The 22,659-nt window shown below is 48.7% G+C and overlaps 1 protein-coding gene across 1 annotated transcript in view; it reads left to right on the top strand.

The window, feature by feature from the left end:
* The window catches only part of rnaseh2b (ribonuclease H2, subunit B), a 47,222-nt gene extending 24,907 nt beyond the window's left edge, over window positions 1–22,315 (top strand). Inside the window, exons 8-11 of the mRNA XM_038802594.1 lie at window positions 6,625–6,706; window positions 8,052–8,100; window positions 15,969–16,046; window positions 21,992–22,315. Of these exons, the coding sequence (XP_038658522.1) occupies window positions 6,625–6,706; window positions 8,052–8,100; window positions 15,969–16,046; window positions 21,992–22,105 (323 nt within the window). The 3' untranslated portion in view covers window positions 22,106–22,315. The remainder of the gene's footprint in view (window positions 1–6,624; window positions 6,707–8,051; window positions 8,101–15,968; window positions 16,047–21,991) is intronic.
* The last annotated feature ends 344 nt before the right edge of the window (window positions 22,316–22,659 follow it).

Below are 22,659 nucleotides of genomic sequence, written 5' to 3'. Positions count from 1 at the left end.
GTTTGTGGTTTATTTGTGTGTGGTATTGATGGGAGGCGGGTAGAGTGTGGGTGGGGGTTAGTTCTCTGACGGTGGCTATAACTTTTTGTTCTGTTCTGATGGGAGATTTGATGGCCATTTTGGGTGGGCCTGGTATTGACTCTCTTTGAGTAGATGCTGGACTGCCCCACATGGTGGGAATGGCTGACTCAGAGGTAGGGGGTAGACGGCCCTCTGTTCGGCTGGTCACCTGGACTGTAAGGAGGTTGAATGGCCCAGCAGATAGATCTACGGTGTTTGTGTACTTTGAGAGTTTGAATACTGATGTGTTTTTGAAGGAGACCCATTGTGGATCAAGAATCAGACAAAGTGACGGAAGGACTGGGTAGGGCAAGTATTTCATCGGGATTTGATAGGGCCCGGGGGCTGCAGCTTTGATGAATAAGAGAGTATCTTTTTCGGGGGCTAAAATTTTGGTGGATCCAAACGGGAGTTATGTGATTGTTAGTGGGTCATTGGTAGGTACTCCACTGGTTCTGGTTAATTTGTATGCACCGGACTGGGATGATACAGCTTTCGTCAACAAGTTGTTGGCTTCTATTCCCAATCTGGACTCGCACCAGCTGATTCTGGTTACCGACCAACTGAATGGGGTCAAGTCTGAATTAAAGAAGTGGGACAACCTCCCTCTGCCCTTGGCGAGCAGGGTCCAGTCAGTAAAAATGAATGTCCTCCCAAGGTTCTTATTTTTGTTTCAGTGTCTCCCTGTTTTCCTCCTCAAATTGTTCTTTGTGAAAGTGAATAAATGATAACTTCCTTTATTTGGATGGGCAAGACCCCACAGACTCATAGGACGTTTCTGCAAAGGGAGAGGCAGTTGGGGGGCTAGTACTACCTAAGGTAGTACTTGAGGGCTGGTTTAGCACACTGAGCTAAATAGCTGGCTTTAATGCAGAACAAGGCAGCAGCACGGTTCAATTCCTGTACCAGCCTCCCTGAATAGGCACCGGAATGTGGCGAATAGGGGCTTTTCACAGTGACTTCATTGAAGCCTACTTGTGACAATAAGAGATTATTATTATTATTATTATTATGTGGTGTTTTACTTTTGGGCTGCGAACATTGAGAAAGTTCATGGACGGCTGAAGGATCTTGATTCTTTTTGGGTCGTATGGTGGTGAGTGCTTGTAGGGATACTAGTTTGAGGGTCTCAGTTATGGCTCTGCTTCCATTATCCCCGCAACGTTTACTTCAAGCCTCCTGGTAGTGGCCACTCTGAGGGTATGGAGACCGTTCAGGCAACATTTTAAGCTGGGCTTCATGTCGATGTTAGCCCCAATCTGCAGAAATCATATCTTGTACTGGCAGGTTTGGACTTGTCGTTCAGGTCATGGGGGAAGGAGGGACTTGAGCAGTTTGGGACATGTTTATATTGGGGATGTTCGCTGATTTTGAAAGTTTGTTGGGTAACTTCCAACTTCCGAAGGCTAATTTATTTAGAGTTTTTCAGGTGCGTGACTTCTTGGACAAGGGGTTCCTTCCTTCCCCTAGGCACCTCCGCCCTCTCTGTTGTTCAGGGTCCTTTTCACTGGCTGAGTTTGGGGAAGGGAAGATATTTATGGTCGCATTTATCAGTGGAGCAAGCTCTGTTGAATGAGGTAAAAGGAAGTGGGAGAGGGAGCCGAGTCCAGTTTTTGATGGGGAGGGTGGGTGTGCAGTGAGGCTCTTCAGAGGGTCAACTTCACCTCATGTGCTAGACTCAGCTTGATTCGGTTCAAGGTGGTGCATAGAACACATCTGACCAGGGCACGGGTGAGTGCTTTTTTCCCAGGAATGGAGGATAAGTACGAGCATTGTTTGGGGGGAGGTGGGGGGGCTGGTGGCCATTTTTGGGGTCTTGAACACACAGGCTGCAGACGGGGGTGAAGGCGGATGCCCTCGTCTTCGCCTCGTTAATAGTCCAGAGCTGAGTTCTGCTTGGGTTGGAGGACTCCAATTCCGCCTAATGCTTCATCTTGGTTGAGTGACCTTTTGGAGTTTTTGTACTTGGAGAAAAGGTCAAATACTTCATGAGATGGGTGAGCAGAGGGGCTCTACTCGAGATGGCAGCCATTAATTTCCTATTTCAGGGAGTTGGTCACCATCGGATGTTAGGGGGGGGGGCTGGTTTCTGGTTACAATTTGTCTTCTTTTCAGGGGTGGGGTTGGGAGGGAAGATAAGTTAGGAATTGTTTTTGTTCTGTGTTTTGGTTTTATTGTGTTATAATGAAAAAATTTTGTAATAAAAATATTTTTTTTAAAAACAGTTTTAGCTAAGTTGTTAGGGTAAAGGAAGAAAAAGAGCCAGAGTCAGAGTTTTTGTCTCCTTGCAGAGAAAGTCGTGGTTGCAGGTACCTGAGCTCATTCCCTTTCGGGAGTTGGAATCTCTTTGAGAGTTCCCCCAGGGTCGCCAGTCTATTGTCCGTGTACAAGTCCCTCGCTCTCACTGTCCCTCTGTCTTCCGCCCAAAAGTAGTGCCTATTCTTGCCGCTGTGAACCTATGGCTGTTGCAGATGGGGGCCTCTATGGACATCTTGGCATGCTTGTAATGACGCCTGAACTGGTTCCATGTCCGTAGTGTGACTACTACCACCGGGGGGGTGGGGGGTGCGTGAGGACAAATGGGCTTCTTGGTTAGAAAAATACCTGAGCCAGCCCAATGTTTTGCACAGTAAACCTTTCACTTTTCCTTTCCTTCATGCAAGGCTCTGTCTGACATGGGATCCGAAGCACTGCAAGTAATTAGCTGCGACTGGGATGGGATGAAAAATTACTGTACTTTGTGCTGAGAATTTTGCCCACGTGCCTTCTTTGTAAATGCACAGGTGTCTAGATAACTTGATAGCCCTCCAGCTCTCTGTCAATGTCAAATGTTTACATTCAAACCCAAATGATGCCTTTGAATGTGCTGTGGGAAATCGCATGAAGTCAAATAGTTGTTAACTTTTTGTTTGCCCACTTTGGACCCATGTTTCTTGATTAAGAGATTTACCGTACGAGGAAAACCTCATTTGATGCTTGTGCTAAAATGAGGGGCTGGGTTGTGTTGGTATCCAGTTATAGAGTGGTTATTTGTCTTGATGCATAGATATTGGGTGATTCTGGGTGATTCAGGCATTCATTTGAGTTTGAAAGTAGGCATGGATGGAGACATTTTTTTAAAACTGGAAGACTCTCAAGTTAACCGGGGCACAGACAACTGGAATGCAAAAGTCAGGATCATGTCAAGAGACCAACAGGGCTGATTCAGTATCTTTAGAAACAAGTTAAAAATAAAGTCAGCAGCATGTGAATAATGTTATTCAATTTTTTCAACATGTTCTCACGGGTATCTTTCTGGCTCCTTCTTTCTCCCTTTATTGAGTTTCCATGGCATACTCAGAATTTTAGATTTTTTTAAAAAATTCAATCTTTTATTCGTTCGTAGGAAGTGGGTGCCACTGACAATTAAATGTAGTGTCAAATTTATTTTTGTGAGTAAGAGGGTGACTTGTTTAAGTACGCAGCCCATTCAAATTTTTTTGTATAGCCGTAAGTGCACGGTAACGTATAGAGGCTAACTTGTGCACACAATCTTTAAGGCAGCCAGACGGCTGTGCTGGCAAGACTGGAGTTATTGGCTGTCCCTAATTGCCCTTGCAAAGGTGATGTTGAATCATCTTGAACCGCTGCAGTCTGTATGGTGACGGTACATAATAAGAACTAGGAGCAGGAGTAGGCAACTCAACTCCTTGAGCTTGCTCCATTCAATATGACCAGGGCTGATATCAACTCTGCCTCATCCCCATCTTCCTGCCCACTCCCCATAACCCATCATCTCACTAATTAAAAACCTATCTATCTCTCCCTTAAATTTGTTTAGTGTCCCGGCCTCCTCTGTACTCTGGGATAGAGAATTCCAGATTTATGACCCTTTGAATGAAGTAATTCCTCTTAATTTCTGTTTGAAATGTGCCACCCCTTAGCCAAAAACTATGGCCTCTCATTCTTGTGATCCAACAAGGGGAAACATCAACTCTACGCCGACCTTGTCAATCTCCTTTGGCACTTTATATACCTCCAATTAGATCTCCTCTCATTCTTATGAACTCCAGTGAGTGTAAACCTTAACTGTTAAATTTCTCTTCATAAGCCAAGTCCTTCATTCCTGGAGTCAATACAGTGAACCTTCTCTGAACTGCCTTTAATGCATTCAGATCCTTCCTCAAGGAAGGGGACCAAAACTGTGCGCAGTACTCCAGATGCAATCTCACCCTATACAATTGCAGCACTCTTCCCTACTTTTATACTCCTTCCATTAGCAATGAATGCCAAAATTCCATTTGCCTTCCATATTACAAACTGCACCTGCATGCTAACTTTCTGCAATTCATGCATGAGGACACCCAGATCCTTCTGCATCAAAACATTTTGAAGTTTCTCTCATTTAGATATTAAACTGCCTTTTTATTCCTCTGAGCAAAATGGATAACCTCACACTTATCCACATTAAATTCCATCTGCCAAACTTCGGCCCACTCACCTAACGTATCCATATTCAGCTGTAAATTTTTTATTTTCTCATTGCAACTTGCTTTCCCACCTATTTTAGTGTCATCTGCAAATTTGGCTATAGTACATTCTTTCTCTGCATTAATGTAGTCATTAATGTAGTCTTAGGATATCGGATACTGGACCAGAGCCCAACGTATGTTAGGAAACTGGATGAGAAACCCCAATAATTTAGCAATTTGTAAACTGTGAGTAAAGGGTGCTTCACCCCTAGGAGTGATTCCACTGACAAACCGGGATTTTCTATATTAAAACAAACTTTATTCTTAACACAGGACCATTAACATGACAGAAATGAGCTTACAATTAACAGTTAAACAATTCCTAACGATAAAAGGAAACACTTTAACTTCTAACTTATACCTTCTCATTCTCCAATTAAGCAAAGCCCATTTCAGGTCAAAAGCCACTTATAAATAAAGTTTTTTAAAATATATTTTAATTTGATTTTTAACATTTTAACCACACAACCCAACAAATCAGAACAAAATAACAAAACCCTCCAATTTTCACCTCCCCCAGCAGCTGACGGTAAACGGCTGATGATGATCCATCTCGGTCTCCTCCAGAGGTCCCAGCATCATGGGTGTCAGTCTTCAGACAATACGATCCACTCCACCTGATATCGAGGGGCTGGTTTAGCACAGGGCTAAAGAGCTGGCTTTTAAAGCAGACCAAGGCAGGCCAGCAGCACGGTTCAATTCCCATACCAGACTCCCTGAACAGGTGCCGGAATGTGGCAACTGGGGGCTTTTCACATTAACTTAATTTGAAGCCTACTTGTGACAACAAGCAATTTTCATATAAAGAAACGCCTGAAGGCACTGGATACTGCAAGGGCTATATCTTTTTTCAACAACAACGAGACGGATGCCCATCCCATCATCTCCTGGAGTACCCCCTTAACCACAGCATCTTTGAACATTTCCACCAACAGTGGCGCCAGTCTATCCAAAAACCTTTTAGAAAAGTCCACCGGGGGCTCATCTGGCCCCGGTGCCCCCCCCCCAAAAGGACTCATCCTCTGGGGACTCCAACCTATTCAACTTTTTATAGAACTCCTCAAATGTCTTGTTCACTTGCTCCGGCACCAACTCCCCAGCCCCATCCCGGACCCGAACAATCTCACGTGCAGCTGCCTACCCGCGGTGCTAGCCCACCAGCAAACGACTGGCTTTCTCCCCATATTCACACACTACCCCTTTGCCCAGCGTAACTGCCGAACTGCCTTCCCTGTGAACAGAAGGTCAAACCGTGCCTGCAATTCCTTCCTCCTCACCAGGAGTTTGAGTGGATCCTCAGCATATTCCCATCCAACTCCTGAGTTTCGTCCACCAGCCGCTGCTGCTCCCCTCTTGCCTCCATGTCCACCTGAGCCTTAAATTAGATGATCTCGCCCCTCACTACCACAGTCAGCACCTCCCAGACCATTGACGGCAAGACCGTCCCAATTCCTGCTAAACCCCACATGGTTATCAATCATCTTCCCAATCTTTGCACCAAAATTCTGATACGCCAACAGCCCCACATCCACCCTCCACACTGGCCTCTGTGCCAGCCTCTTCTCCAGGATCACATCTACCAAATACGGAGCATGGTCCGGGGTAACAATCGCCGGATATTCTACTTTTCCCACCCTGACAACAACGACTTTGCCATAATAAAGAAGTTGATCCTTGAAAACACATATGCACCGGTGAAAAGAAAGAATACCCCCTACCCCGTGGATGGAAAAATCTCCACGGATCCGCTTCCACCATCTCCTTCATAAATGCAGCCAACAGCTCTTTCTCTCTCTCTCTCTCTCTCTCTCTCTCTCTCTCTCTTCCCCCCCCCCCATGTCGGCTAACAGTCATATTTAATTATTTTCTTTCACATTAAGGTTATTTAACTGTTCGGTTAATGCTGAAAAAGTAACCAAAGAAAAAAAGCACTGACAACTACTGAATATACTAACCAATAAATTAATTACTTCTCTGTAATTTGCCCGTGCTACTGATCTTTGAGTTGTGCACCAATTTTTAAAATTTTTTTTTAAAATTTTGTTTCCTTCAGAGGATTATCTACGCTATGCTCATGGTTTGCTATCGGATTATATTCCTGTTGATCTAAGTGTGGAATTCCTTAAATACTTGGAGTAAGTATCGAAGAGTAAAGTTAGAAATTATTTACTGCTAAGTTTTGAATGAACAGTAGCATTCCTTCACTTTACAAAAAACAGATATTAATTTGATTAGTGCATAGGAACATTCATTTTAGGAGCAGGAGTAATCCCTTTGACTCCCTTGGGCCCGTGGCACCATTTACTAAAATCATGTGGCCTGTGCTCTAATTTCCTGTCTATTCCCTAAATCCAACCTTTTTCGCATGGGGGTGGGGGCACACATTTCAATCATTCTCAATCTGGGCAGAGGCGGGGGTGGCAATGAGTGAACTTTGGAAAGATGTATTTTTTTTAAAAACAGCTGACATATGAAAAGAATCAACTTTCCGAGCAAAAGAGAATCACAGCAATGAGTAATAAATAAATAAAGACAACTATTTGAGTGTGAAAGGGTGAGAGTGTGCGTGTGCCCAGCTCACTCCCAGGCTCAAGGTGCCCACCCACACTCATCCACTGTGAGGATGGGTGAGGGTGCATGTTGAGGGTGAATGAGACTGGGAGTGAGCCAGATAAACACAGAATCTATGATTGGCATTCTAGGACGTTCAACTGTAAGCTGGGGACTGAAATTTGGACAAATTCTGGCAAAATTGGGCAAGATGTGGCAGAACCTGGTTCTAATGGCACACCACTGCTTTCTCTGGTCACCCATGGAGCTTCTGCCCCAATTCTCCTGATGACTCAACGGGTTGGGCGTCTCTGATGCGCCCGTCTCACTTTCTCTGCCGTTTGGACAAAGTCTAGGCCCCTTCACTCCACCACTCCTTTACCGCCGGGAGTGACCCCACCAAAATTAGGGGGTCTTGATGTGGTGAATCCTTAACTGAGAGAGTCCTGAAGAGTAAATAGAGTCCTTACACTTCAATCAGACACTTGCTTCAGTCAGAGTTTGTGGGTTCAAGCCGCCACCTAGGATCGAGTGCAGTTGACACCTCATTGGGCCCTCACAGTCGCATATAAGAGATACTCTGGCACTACTCGAAGAACTCTAAGAAGCATAGGGGCGTTATTCTGGAGTTTCTGACCAATATTTATCCTTTACCATAATTAAAACACATCACTCCATCATTTATTCCTTTTCTGTTTATGGGAGCTTGTGCACAAATAGGTTACAATGTTTTCTACATAGAACAGTAACTACACTTCAAATATATTTGATTGGCTGTGAAGGTCTTTGGGACATCTTGAGGCCATGGAGGATGTAACATTTAACAAAACTGCGGAGTCATCTTACAACCACAGCCCTATTCATGGCACTAATATTTACAACATCTGGAGTTTCTGATTTCGTACTAATATTTATATTTCTGTTTGTTAGATTACCAGCTGTTTCGACGAAAACGGCAGTGAGCGAGCCACCATCAAAGGTTTGTTTCTATTGTATTGGTCATGATTTACTGAAAGGCATTTTATAGAAACCTTTTAAAAAGTAGTAGCATGATATTACTGGCATAAGTACAACTAAAATTTATTACTCAAGCAGTTCGAGAGCGATGAATGTAATGTATAAAATAATATTTCATATTTTAAAATGTTTTGGCAGAAACAGTAGAACATGCCAATCTTTTTAAATATTCCATGAAGTCATTTTTAGAAATTGAGCCAGCAGAATAGTCATTTGGTAAAGTCTGCTGTTTCACTTCAGATACATTGTGTAATGCTACGTATTTACTTCCTTGTAACGGAGCCTATTGTGATTTCATCCCCCACTCCTGGACTTAATGTAGGCATATTCCAGGCAGATATTGCAATGCAAGAGGAGCCATTACAGTGAGGGTCTGTATTCTTAGAATGCTTCACCACTCGGGGCACTGTATTCTCAGAATGCGCCACCACACGAGGGTCTGTACTCTCAGAATGGGCCACCACACGAGGGTCTGTACTCTCAGAATGCGTCACCACACGAGGGTCTGTACTCTCAGAATGGGCCACCACACGAGAGTCTGTACTCAGAACACTTCACCACACGAGGGTCTGCACTCCCAGAATGCTTCACTCCCGAGGTCTGTATTCTCAGAACGCTTCACCACACGAGGGTCTGTACTCTCAGAATGCTTCACCACACGAGGATCTGTACACTCAGAATGCTTCACCACACGAGGATCTGTACACTCAGAATGCTTCACTCCCGAGGTCTGTATTCTCAGAATGCTTCACCACACGAGGGTCTGTACTCTCAGAACGCTGCGCCACACGAGGGTCTGTACTCTCCGAACACTGCGCCACACGAGGGTCTGTACTCTCCGAACGCTGCGCCACACGAGGGTCTGTACTCTCCGAACGCTGCGCCACACGAGGGTCTGTACTCTCCGAACGCTGCGCCACACGAGGGTCTGTGCTCTCAGAACGCTGCGCCACACGAGGGTCTGTACTCTCAGAACGCTGCGCCACACGAGGGTCTGTACTCTCCGAACGCTGCGCCACACGAGGGTCTGTACTCTCAGAACGCTTCACCACACGAGGATCTACTCTCCGAACGCTTCACCATTCGAGGATCTGTGCACTCAACGCTTCACTGCCGAGGTCTGTACTCTCCGAACGCGTCACCACTTAAAAATCTGTATTCTCAGAACGCTTCACTACTGGAGGGTCTGTACTCGGAACGCTTCATCAAATGAGGGTCTGTACTCACGGAACCAAGCACCTCCCGAAGGTTTATACTCTCAGAATGTTTCACTGCCCGAGGGTCTGTATCCACGGAGTGCGACGCCGCCCAAGGCTCTGTACTCGGCATCACTGCTCTGCCCGAGGTCTGTACTTGGCAAAGCTGCACTGCCCGAGGTCTGTACTTGGCAAAGCTGCACTGCCCGAGGTCTGTACTTGGCAACACTGCACTGCCCCAGGATCTATACTTGTGGAGCACAGCACTGTCCGAGGGTCTGTACTCGCGGTACCCTGCAGTGTCTGAGGTGCTGTCCCTGTGGAACACTGCACTGTCCGAGGGTCTGTACTTGTGGAGCGCTGCATTTCCCGAGGATCTATACTCACGGTACACTGCAGTGTCCGTGGGTCTGTCCCTGCGGAATGCTGCACTGTCCGAGGGTCTGTACTTGTGGAGCACTGCATTTCCTGAGGATCTATACTCACGGTACACTGCAGTGTCCGTGGGTCTGTCCCTGCGGAACACTGCACTGTCCGAGGGTCTGTCCCTGCGGAACACTGCACTGCCCGATCGTCTACCTGCGGAACGCAGCACTGTCCGAGGGTCTGTACCTGCGGAACGTGGCACTGCCCGAGGGTCTGTACCCGCGGAACGCGGCACTGCCCGAGGGTCTGTACCCGCGGAACGCGGCACTGCCCGAGGGTCTGTACCCGCGGAACGCGGCACTGCCCGAGGGTCTGTACCCGCGGAACGCGGCACTGCCCGAGGGACTATACCCACGGCACTGCCCGAGGGTCTGCACCCGCGGAACGCAGCACTGCCCGAGGGTCTGTACCCGCGGAACGCGGCACTGCCCGAGGGTCTGTACCCGCGGAACGCGGCACTGCCCGAGGGTCTGTACCCGCAGAACGCGGCACTGCCCGAGGGTCTGTACCCGCGGAACGCGGCACTGCCCGAGGGTCTGTACCCGCGGAACGCGGCACTGCTCGAGGGTCTACCTGTGGAACGCGGCACTGCCCGAGGGTCTACCTGTGGAACGCGGCACTGCCCAAGGGTCTGCACCCGCGGAACGCGGCACTGCCCGAGGGTCTGTACCCGCGGAACGCGGCACTGCCCGAGGGTCTGCACCCGCGGAACGCGGCACTGCCCGAGGGTCTGTACCCGCGGAGCGCGGCACCGCCCGAGGGTCTGTACCCGCGGAACGCGGCACTGCCCGAGGGTCTGTACCCGCGGAATGCGGCACCGCCTGAGGGTCTGTACTCGGCATCACTGCTCTGCCCGAGGTCTGTACTTGGCAAAGCTGCACTGCCCGAGGTCTGTACTTGGCAACACTGCACTGCCCCAGGGTCTATACTTGTGGAGCACAGCACTGTCCGAGGGTCTGTACTCGCGGTACCCTGCAGTGTCTGAGGTGCTGTCCCTGTGGAACACTGCACTGTCCGAGGGTCTGTACTTGTGGAGCGCTGCATTTCCCGAGGATCTATACTCACGGTACACTGCAGTGTCCGTGGGTCTGTCCCTGCGGAATGCTGCACTGTCCGAGGGTCTGTACTTGTGGAGCACTGCATTTCCTGAGGATCTATACTCACGGTACACTGCAGTGTCCGTGGGTCTGTCCCTGCGGAACACTGCACTGTCCGAGGGTCTGTCCCTGCGGAACACTGCACTGCCCGATCGTCTACCTGCGGAACACAGCACTGTCCGAGGGTCTGTACCCGCGGAACGTGGCACTGCCCGAGGGTCTGTACCCGCGGAACGCGGCACTGCCCGAGGGTCTGTACCCGCGGAAAGCGGCACTGCCCGAGGGTCTGTACCCGCGGAACGCGGCACTGCCCGAGGGACTATACCCACGGCACTGCCCGAGGGTCTGCACCTGCGGAACGCAGCACTGCCCGAGGGTCTGTACCCGCGGAACGCGGCACTGCCCGAGGGTCTGTACCCGCGGAACGCGGCACTGCCCGAGGGTCTGTACCCGCGGAACGCGGCACTGCCCGAGGGTCTGTACCTGCGGAACGCGGCACTGCCCGAGGGTCTGTACCCGCGGAACGCGGCACTGCCCGAGGGTCTGTACCCGCGGAACGCGGCACTGCCCGAGGGTCTGTACCCGCGGAATGCGGCACCGCCCGAGGGTCTGTACCCGCGGAACGCGGCACTGCCCGAGGGTCTGCACCCGCGGAACGCGGCACCGCCCGAGGGTCTGCACCCGCGGAATGCGGCACCGCCCGAGGGTCTGCACCCGCGGAATGCGGCACCGCCCGAGGGTTTATACCCGTGGAACACTGCACCCTCCTGGGATCTGTACTCATGGAATTCTGCACCCCCCCCCCCCCCCCCCCCCCCCCCCGAGGATCGGTACTTGTGGTGGATGCCGTACCATCCGGGAATCTGTATTAGTACATAGACATACAGTGCAGAGGAAGGCCATTCGGCCCATCAAGTCTGCACCAAGCCCTCACTTCCACCCTATCCCCATAATCCAATAACCCCTCCTACCCTTTTGTGGTCACTAAGGGCAATTTAACATGTCCAATCCACTTAACTATTCTCAAAACCCTACCCCCCGCCCCTAGAGTACCCGCGGAGCGCTGCACCAGCCGAGGGTCTGTATACTCATGGAATGCTGCATCACCCGAGGGTCTGTTCTTGTGGATGCTGCACCACCCAGGCGTCTTAGAAAACTTCTCTCTCTTCCCTTTTCCCCCCCCCCTCCCAATCTGTTTGAGTGTCACAGACAAGAGTTTTTTAATGTGTTTTCTTACTGTCCATGATCAGAGATTTTTTATTTAACGTGTCTTCTCCTACTCCGAGTAATTGTTCCAATTTAAATTATTCCAGCATTTTCTGTGAGTTTTTAAGAAATAAAGAAGGTTGTTTATTCTCCCGCCCTCAGATTTTTAAAGATTCAGTCGACATTTCACACTGTTACTCACACAAAAACGTGATACAAATCAAGTTGAAAAATAATAAGATTACAAAGTATGTTGATCTCAGGATCTCTTTGTGGCGGGTCTGTAGTTTCTAGAATGAGTTGATGCTTTTGGCTGAAGTGAAGGTCTTGTAAGGAGAGGTTTCCCAATAAGCTGCAAGGCGTCTTGTAGTTGAATATCCAGAAGGATGGTACCCAGGTAAACTTGAAATTGTAATAGGTTGGGGAGCGCCCTTCTCTCCCTTTAAAGTTATTGATGTTCATTACTTTGGCTGATCAGTTAACTCCAGGTTGGTTCAAGGCATCCTGAAGGTGTCTTTGCCTCTGCAGAACTGATTCTTGCTGTTTTAAAGGTGGGCAACAAACTTGGCTGACTATCCACCTGACCTGTTACAAGTCCAAAGTCCTTTTCCAAATAAGGTGGGTAGCCGGTCAATTATATATCCTGTGTGATGGCTTTCACACCTTGAGAGTTTAAACAGCAGTGTATTTGTATTTTATTAGGTCCATTCAATTTGAAATTACTCTTTTGTATTAGTTTCAGGAAAAGGCATTGAGCCAACATCTGCCTGGAGAACTCCTATTGCTCCATCTTGAGATGATGGAGATTTTCAATGCATGAGATAGGTTAGGTGATCATTAGCCATCTTTTGTACCCTTTTGTGGTTTTTAAAACTATAAAATATTGATGCAAGTTCATAATACACTGAACAGGACATTGAGGTTCAGTACTTGTGGATGCTGCACTGTCTGAGGCTCATTACTCCTCTAGCACTGCATTGTCTCAGGTTGACCAACTCCCAGCGACAAACCTAAAGGACATTTTGGCATCAGGGTGAACCTATGGGGTGGTGTGCCGAGGGTCGGTCTCCATGGGGTGTGGCATTGACCGAGAGCAGTAGCCATGGGGTGTGTTGTTGGCCGAGGGACAGGCGCCATGAGGTGTGGCATTGACCGAGGGACAGTCGCCTGGGATGTGGCGTTGGCCGAGGGAGTCGCCTGGGATGTGGCGTTGGCCAAGGGACAGTTGCCATAGGATGTGGCATTGACCGAGGGACAGGCACCATGGGGTGTGGCATTGAACGAGGGACAGTCGCCTGGGATGTGGCGTTGGCCGAGGGACAGTCACCTGGGGTGTGGCATTGACCGAGGGTCAGTCGCCTGGGGTGTGGCATTGACCGAGGGACAGTCGCCTGGGGTGTGGCATTGACCGAGGGACAGTTGCCATAGGGTGTGGCATTGACCGAGGGACAGGCGCCATGGGGTGTGGCATTGACCGAGGGACAGTCACCTGGGATGTGGCGTTGGTCGAGGGACAGTCGCCTGGGGTGTGGCATTGACCGAGGGTCAGTCGCCTGGGGTGTGGCATTGACCGAGGGACAGTTGCCATTGGGTGTGGCATTGACCGAGGGACAGTCACCTGGGATGTGGCGTTGGCCGAGGGACAGTCGCCTGGGATGTGGCGTTGGCCGAGGGACAGTCGCCTGGGATGTGGCGTTGGCCGAGGGACAGTCGCCTGGGATGTGGCGTTGGCCGAGGGACAGTCGCCTGGGATTTGGCGTTGGCCGAGGGACAGGCGCCATGGGATGTGGCATTGACCGAGGGACAGGCGCCATGGGGTGTGGCATTGACCGAGGGACAGGCGCCATGGGGTGTGGCATTGACCGAGGGACAGTCGCCTGGGATGTGGCATTGACCGAGGGACAGTCGCCTGGGATGTGGCATTGACCGAGGGACAGGCGCCATGGGGTGTGGCATTGACCGAGGGACAGTCGCCTGGGATGTGGCGTTGGCCGAGGGACAGGCGCCATGGGATGTGGCATTGACCGAGGGACAGTTGCCATAGGGTGTGGCATTGACCGAGGGACAGTCATCTGGGGTGTGGCATTGACCGAGGGACAGTCGCCTGGGATGTGGCGTTGGCCGAGGGACAGTCGCCTGGGGTGTGGCATTGACCGAGGGACAGTCGCCTGGGATGTGGCGTTGGCCGAGGGACAGGAGCCATGGGGTGTGGCATTGACCGAGGGACAGTCGCCTGGGATGTGGCGTTGGCCGAGGGACAGGCGCCATGGGGTGTGGCATTGACTGAGGGACAGTCGCCTGGGATGTGACATTAACCAAGGGTCAGTCGCAATGGGGTGTCATTTTATAATAATAAAATGGTGTTGACTGAGAGGTGCTGACCAAGGCTCTGCCTTTTGAATGAGACACTCAGTGAATCTGTTGTTTTGGTGCCCAAGTAACATTCTGCCCTCAGTGATTGGTTTCCCATTTGTATGTATGTGACTTCCATGTACAGTTTTTCTTAACAAGTACATGAAGCATCCTGTGTCCCTTTTTATATATCCAGCTGGTAATCATAGCATTGGAGCACCTGAATGTAATAAATCTAATCATTTCCAGGCTAGCAGCTGCTACCAGACTGTGATCAAAACCTAACTGGGGCTCTGATATTCTCCAGTGATGGACATAGAACATAGAACAGTACAGCACAGAACAGGCCCTTCGGCCCTCAATGTTGTGCCAAGCCATGATCACCCTACTCAAACCCACGTATCCACCCTATACCCGTAACCCAACAACCCCCCCCTTAACCTTACTTTTATTAGGACACTACGGGCAATTTAGCATGGCCAATCCACCTCATGGAAACTTGCCAAATCTACCACGTCTCTGGTTCTTTCTATGTGCCTAATAAGTTCAGAGTAATGAGGGAGAGGCAAGAAGTGCCTCATTAGCATTGCCAGCTTCTCAAAGAAACAAATAATACAACAAAAACCTTGTAACATAAAGCTCCTGGTGACAGTACAACTACTACCCTCCCCACACTGGGTTCTGCGACTGAGATGCGTCTGTGGCAACTAATCTAGACAACAGTTAGCAATGCGAGAGGCTAACTCTGCTGTCTCCGTCCAGCATGAACGTTCACCATTGTTGCTACTTACCGGTCTACATTAGGGAATGGCTTTACTGCCAGTCATAATAGAAGTACACTTTCACACACACGCACGCACACCTATTCGCTCATTCTCTCGCTCACCATGATCGTGACTTCTGAACAAGTAAAGACAGGTTTTTCCATTAGTGCTGAATCTACCCCACAATGCAGGTGAAGCCAAACTGGGGGTCAATTAACGTGTATCAGAAGAGGGCCATGAAGTGGTATGGTTCTGTTCTATTATTTCACTTGCTTGTGAGAGCCCCATTAAACGGTATGTTCCCTGTGCTAAGTTTAATGAGGGGTCGTTCATTAACAGTACAAAAGGTATCCCAAGGTAAGTAAATGAGGAATCTCTGGTTATCAGAAGCAATAATAACACGACCCCTGTTAAAATATACTGCAGTAAATCCTGCTCAAGAACTTGCATGCTCAAGATCTATACCTAATTCTATGATTTTGTGTAACGCAATTTGAATATTTAGTGGGAAAACGTTCGTTTCTACAGTAAGAAAAGATGCTGCATTATGCTAAGTTATTGCTGGTTTAGTTCAGCTCAGTTGAACCTTTGCACGAAGATCTGCATGAAATTCATTTTACTTGTGCATGAATTGCCCGAATTCAACACTTGGTAGAGATCCTGCATCCACTGCGTATTTTAGAGGGTTTTATTTTGGCGAAGAGCTTTTCTTTTCCTGCAATGAAGCATGCATCCTGTCAGTGTTGCGTAACTTTGTTCAACAAAAACCTTCATAAACTGCCATTACAGAAAAGAAAACTGGCCGACAAACTAGTGGAGGCTGACGAAGACTACACCAAGTTCAACTCTGATTCAAAAGAAACAAAGGTAAGGAGCTTCCTCTCTTGACTCTTGCACCCGTGATATTGTTTGGACTGTACTGAAAAACAGAATCTGTGAAGAAGTCCGTTCTCAATTATTTTAGACGCTTTCCATTTTATTTGCGAATAGTGTGGAACACTGAGCCGCACAGGCCGGCGATCCCAGGCTCCCTGCCCAGGCCGGAGACCCCGGGCTCCCTGCCCAGGCCGGAGACCCCAGGCTCCCTGCCCAGGCCGGAGACCCCGGGCTCCCTGCCCAGGCCGGAGACCCCGGGCTCCCTGCCCAGGCCGGAGACCCCGGGCTCCCTGCCCAGGCCGGAGACCCCGGGCTCCCTGCCCAGGCCGGAGACCCCGGGCTCCCTGCCCAGGCCGGAGACCCCGGGCTCCCTGCCCAGGCCGGAGACCCCGGGCTCCCTGCCCAGGCCGGAGACCCCGGGCTCCCTGCCCAGGCCGGAGACCCCGGGCTCCCTGCCCAGGCCGGAGACCCCGGGCTCCCTGCCCAGGCCGGAGACCCCGGGCTCCCTGCCCAGGCCGGAGACCCCGGGCTCCCTGCCCAGGCCGGAGACCCCGGGCTCCCTGCCCAGGCCGGAGACCCCGGGCTCCCTGCCCAGGCCGGAGACCCCGGGCTCCCTGCCCAGGCCGGAGACCCCGGGCTCCCTGCCCAGGCCGGAGGACCCCGGGCTCCCTGCCCAGGCCGGAGACCCGGGCTCCCTGCCCAGGCCGGAGACCCCGGGCTCCCTGCCCAGGCCGGAGACCCCGGGCTCCCTGCCCAGGCCGGAGACCCCGGGCTCCCTGCCCAGGCCGGAGACCCCGGGCTCCCTGCCCAGGCCGGAGACCCCGGGCTCCCTGCCCAGGCCGGAGACCCCGGGCTCCCTGCCCAGGCCGGAGACCCCGGGCTCCCTGCCCAGGCCGGAGACCCCGGGCTCCCTGCCCAGGCCGGAGACCCCGGGCTCCCTGCCCAGGCCGGAGACCCCGGGCTCCCTGCCCAGGCCGGAGACCCCGGGCTCCCTGCCCAGGCCGGAGACCCCCTGCCCAGGCCGGAGACCCCAGGCCCCCTGCCCAGTTCATGCCAAGCTGATCTCGGCGTCGACACAATTGGCCTGAATGCACCTGAGCTAAGGGGACAATTCGCCAGTGAGCAGTTTGAACATTAAAATTCTGTTCAACTATTTTGCAATCACTTAACGAATTTGTAAAATAGTTTTGTAAGCTCCTATCCATAAACATTAATAATGGAAAACAGTCTTTAGAAGCACAATGCAGTCCTTGCAATGTGCTTTCCAAACTGAATTGTAGCCATGTTTCATTTTATAATAATTTTCATTAGTGTCACAAGTAGGCTTACATTAACACTGTAATGAAGTTACTGTGAAAGCCCCTAGTCGCCACACTCCGGCGTCTGTTTGGGTGAAAGATGGAGAATTCAGAATGTCCAATTCACCCAACAAGCCGTCTTTCATGGCTTGTGGGAGGAAACCGGAGCACCAGGTTGGAAAGTGATCTCTATAATAGCAGCTCTTGGGCAATGATTTTTGATCAGGGTCAGGTGGTGCTGTCTCCTATTGGTCTGAACATTTCTTCAGTGGGCAGCCAGGACTGAATTGCCATTTCTATGTTCTAAATCTGTCACCGATCAATCATCTCTTTCAATACATCACCAAGTTTCTGGCGGTAACTTTGTCCAAAGTTGCAGAGGATGAAATAAGTTGTGAAAAAATTAGATTAGGGAGTGAGGTTGGCTGGTGAGTGGTGATATTTAATGATATAAAATAAAGAGGATGCTTTCACCCCACTGACATGCCACAGAAGAGGGTTTGATTGAGCTGTTTGATTAATCCCACTTCCTTGTTCTTCCCATTGCCCTGCAAATCTTTCTTTATGAAGTCCATATCCAATTTCCTTTTGAAATTGATGATTGCTTTTACCACCCTCTAAAGGTAGGAAGATATACGACCCTAGAAACAACATAAGCCACAATCTATTGAACAAAGTCACAGATTCAGAAAGAAAGCACCGCCACAAGCTTGGAGGAGGAAGAATGAAAAGTTCAGGTTTATGCAGAAGCTAAGTGTAGCATGCTTTGGAGGAACAGGTGATTTTGGACCAATGGTTTCCAAAGGTCTTAAAAGTGGCAGTTTTAAACACTCGCCTTATGCCTGGGTCTATTGTAGTCTAATTGATAGCGATTCATGGCCATGATTCATCAGCAACATGGGACTGGTACGTTAATCATCAGCAATTCATGTCCCTTCTCAACGACCCTGAGGCTGAACACCAGGACTTGTCTGCTGGCTGCAACTGTATTCCAGTGAGTGTGGGAGGTTAGGGATGACATTTGCAGATTTCTGGAGATGAATAGAATCATAGAATTTATAGTGCAGAAGGAGGCCATTCGGCCCATCGAGTCTACACCGGCCCCTGCAGAGGAAAGAAAATTATTTCTATGAATTGAGGAATTCCAACAGAATGTGTGGCCTTGCTATTGGTGTGAATACCTTTGCACAGAAGGGGCAAGGCAAGAAAGGCTTTGTGCACAAGTCGTATTCCACTGTGGAAGCTTTCACAGTCAAGTTAGACTTGTTATCAAAACAAATGAAGAGCAAATAGTTTGCCAACTTTCCAAAGCTGAAATTCTTGGAAGTGCCACCATGAAAAAGACCGAGATGTGCAGCAGCATTTTGAGAGACTTGCACAGAGCACCTTCTTGTAAATTCTCTGACTTTGGGATAATAGAGAGGACACTGGAACTGGCGTCAAGCGTTCTCTCATTTGACTATGATAAACTCCTTCAAGAATTACAACTTGAGCTCTTTGATCTCCAATGTGATTCCACCTTCAAGGAAAAATACAGTTCAAAATACTAGGCAAGTTTTATGTTTCCTTGAATGGAACGAAGATCCCAAATATCTGCAAGGTGTTTTGTTTGGCTCCATCTATGTGTGTGAACAAACATTTTCCCTCCTGATGTACAATGGCAAAATCCGGCTCCAACTCGATCTATAAATTTGCTGATGACATGAAAGAAGACAGCAAGTGGTAGTGGATGGGAAGTATTCCGCCTGGAGGGATCTATGTACGTGGACCCCAAGATCCCTCTGTTCCTCCACGCTTCCAAGAATCCTGCCTTAACCCTGTATTCAGCATTCAAATTCGACCTTCCAAATTGAATCACTTCACATTTATCTAGGTTGAACTCCATCTGCCACTTCTCAGCCCAGCTCGGCATCCTGTCAATGTCCTGTTGTAACCTGCAACAGCCCTCGACACTATGTACAACTCCACCAATCTTCGTGTCACCGGCAATCGTACTAACCCACCCTTCCACTTCCTCATCCAAGTCATTTATAAAAACCACAAAGAACAGAGGTCCCAGAACAGATCCCTGCAGGACACCACTGGTCACTGACCTCCAGACGGAATGCTTTCCATCCACTACCACTCGCTGTCTTCTTTCAGCCAGCCAATTCTGTATCCAGACATCAAATTTCCCTATATCCCATGCCCCCTAACTTTCTGAATGAGCCTACCATGGGGAACCTTATCAAATGCCTTACTGAAATCCATATACACCACATCCACTGCCCGACCTTCATCAATGTGTCTCGTCTCATCCTCAAAGAATTCAAATGAGGCTTGTAAGGCATGACCTGCCCCTTACAAAGCCATGTTGACTATCTTTAATCCAACTATGTTTTTTAAAATAAGTTGACAGCTTCATATTCCTAGGTGTGCACATCACCAACAATCTGTCCTGGTCCACTCTCGTCAAAAGCACAACGCCTAGACTTCCTCAGGAAACTAAGGAAATTCGGCATGTCCGCATTGACTCTTACTAATTTTTACAGTGCACCATAGAAAGCATCCTATCTGGCTGCATCACAGCCTGGTGTCGCAACTGCTCGGCCCAAGACCGTAAGGAACTACAGAGTCATGAACACAGCCCAGTCCATCACGCCATCCCACCTTCCATTCATTGACTGTCTACACCTCCCGCTGCCTTGGGAAAGCGGTCAGCATAATTAAAGACCCCTCCCACCCGGGTTATTCTCTCTTCCAACCTCTTCCATTGGGCAGGAGATACACAAGTCTGAGAACTTGCATTAACAGATTCAGAAACAGCTCCTTCCCCGCTGTTACCAGATTCCTGAAAGACCCTCTTATGGACTGAACTGATCTCTCCACACATCTTCTCCACTGTTGTAGCACTAAATGAAAATGAAAAAATGAAAATGAAAATCGCTTATTGTCACGAGTAGGCTTCAATGAAGTTACTGTGAAAAGCCCCTAGTCGCCACATTCCGGCGGCTGTTCGGGGAGGCTGTTACGGGAATCGAACCGTGCTGCTGGCCTGCCTTGGTCTGCTTTCAAAGCCAGCAATTTAGCCCTGTGCTAAACAGTCCCATATCATTTCCTCATTGCAACTTATTGTCCCACATATTTTAGTGACATCTAAATTTGGCTATAGTATTTCATTTCCATTAAATCGTGCCCATTGGTTTAAAACCATTATATCGTCTTTGTTTGAATATGAATTGTTCATTTCTTGAGCATTTATGGCCCACCGTGCAATTTACATAGTCAGGGGTGGCCCTCAAGCCGCAACATTGGCCGAGCCCTGGATTAAAGGGACAGTGGCAGTGTGAATACAAAATTAGCACAGGGGCAGTAAACAGAAAATAGTGGCAAGCAAGAGTAGAGGGAATTATACAGTGATATTCTTCAAGAGTTGGTGGCAAGACCACAGGTCTTTTTATACATATTAATGATCTGGATTTGGCTATACAGGAATTAAGTTCAAAGTTTGCTGATGACACGGAACTTGGAAATGTGGGAAACAATGAGGAGGATAGTAACGGCTTTCAGGAGGACGTAGACTGGGGAAATCGGCAGACACATGGTAGATGAGGTTTAATGCAGATGTGAAGTGACACATTTTGGTAGGAAGGTGAGAGGCAATATCAACAAAATGGTACAATTGTGTGGAAAATGCAAGGACAGGGGCACTTGAGGGTATTTGCACATTAATCTTTGAAGGTGGTAGGAGAAGGCTGTTTTTTAAAAAAAAAAAAGCAGATGGGATCCTTTGCTTTATTAGTGGAGGTGTAGATTGCAATATCAAGGAAGTTATGCCGAACCTTTTTTTAAAAAAAAAACGGCCTCATGTCCAGCCTCAATGTTTCCTTCTCCGCCTCAGCCACCTTTCCAAGGACAATTGTGGATGGACAATATATGCTAAATGTAGGAGGTGATCCTACAAGACAGGTGGTGAGGTTGCGCCCGCTTGGTGTGGGGAAAGGGATGACTTGCGTGCCATAGTAACATTAGAATTCATTGGGGGCTTACGCCTGTGTCAGTTGGAATCCCACTCGTTTCACATGGCGAGAGTGCTGGCCCATTAACATGTCCTGAATGGCTCCGGCACTGGCGCCCCCATCAGGACTCGCAATTCAGTCCTGGCGCCAACTCAAATGGAGAATCCACCCCCTTAACTTTGAGAATTGTATATATTTGAAAAGGAAGAATATAAAATGATCTGGAGAACAGACCAGATCGGAATGGTCAATTCCGCTGTAAATTCTATGATTTATAAATTTCCCAAGAGCTGCATTATACAGAACACTTCAATCAGTACGAATCAATATTGAATACCTTATTTATTTAATAAAATGAACATGAAATGAAATGAAAATCGCTTATTGTCACGAGTAGGCTTCAATGAAGTTACTGTGAAAAGCCCCTAGTCGCCACATTCCGGCGCCTGTCCAGGGAGGCTGGTACGGGAATCGAACCGTGCTGCTGGCCTGCCTTGGTCTGCTTTAAAAGCCAGCGATTTAGCCCAGTGAGCTAAACCAGCTCAACCCAGGATAGGCATGATACTTTTTGAGAGCTTTAAATAACGTAATTGAAGTTCTGCAGTTATTTTTGCAGTAATGTTGATTTTTTTCCCCTTAGCTCTCCAAGATGACAGCCGCGCAGAAATCTTTGGCAAAAGTTGACAAGACTGGAATGAAAAATATATCCGCCTTCTTTACGTCAAAGAATAAAGGAACATTAAAGACCTCCTAACCTCATTCAAAAAAAACAAAATAAAAGTTTGTTTTCGTTAAGTGTTGAGTTGTATTTTTTTGCAACTCCCTGCCTAATTGGAAAATAATGCAAACTGGTTAAATATTTAACAGCAGTAAATTTGCTATAATCTAGCTTTGGTAGATTATAGATCTAAGCCCATTTTATGGTTTGAATATATCTATTATTAAAAGTTTTGTGTCTTTATGACGTCTCGCAGTCCTGTTGTATGATTATAAACTGGGTCTTTGCCCGACCCTCAACCATGTGGGTTTGGAAAACTCTGTTTTAAACTCATCCATTTTCAGCTTTTGCATCGCCTGTGAGTTGGCACAATCCCTGTTCAACATCCGGTTTTACTGTCATTTCCAAGGAAGTCCTGTGTATGATGGATGTGCACCCTGACTAATTTTCCCATTACTACCCTCTGGCCATGACACTGGGGAAACTTCAATGGGAAATCCCACCCCTTTTGTTTATGTTGAGATGATGCTCTGTTCCCTTCCTATTAGTTAAATATTTGTCTAACTATTTGAGATGCTAGCATAATAACA

This window comes from Scyliorhinus canicula, chromosome 7 (genome assembly GCF_902713615.1).
Source record: "Scyliorhinus canicula chromosome 7, sScyCan1.1, whole genome shotgun sequence".
Lineage (NCBI taxonomy): Eukaryota > Metazoa > Chordata > Chondrichthyes > Carcharhiniformes > Scyliorhinidae > Scyliorhinus > Scyliorhinus canicula.
This window is presented reverse-complemented; position numbering and strand designations above follow the sequence as displayed.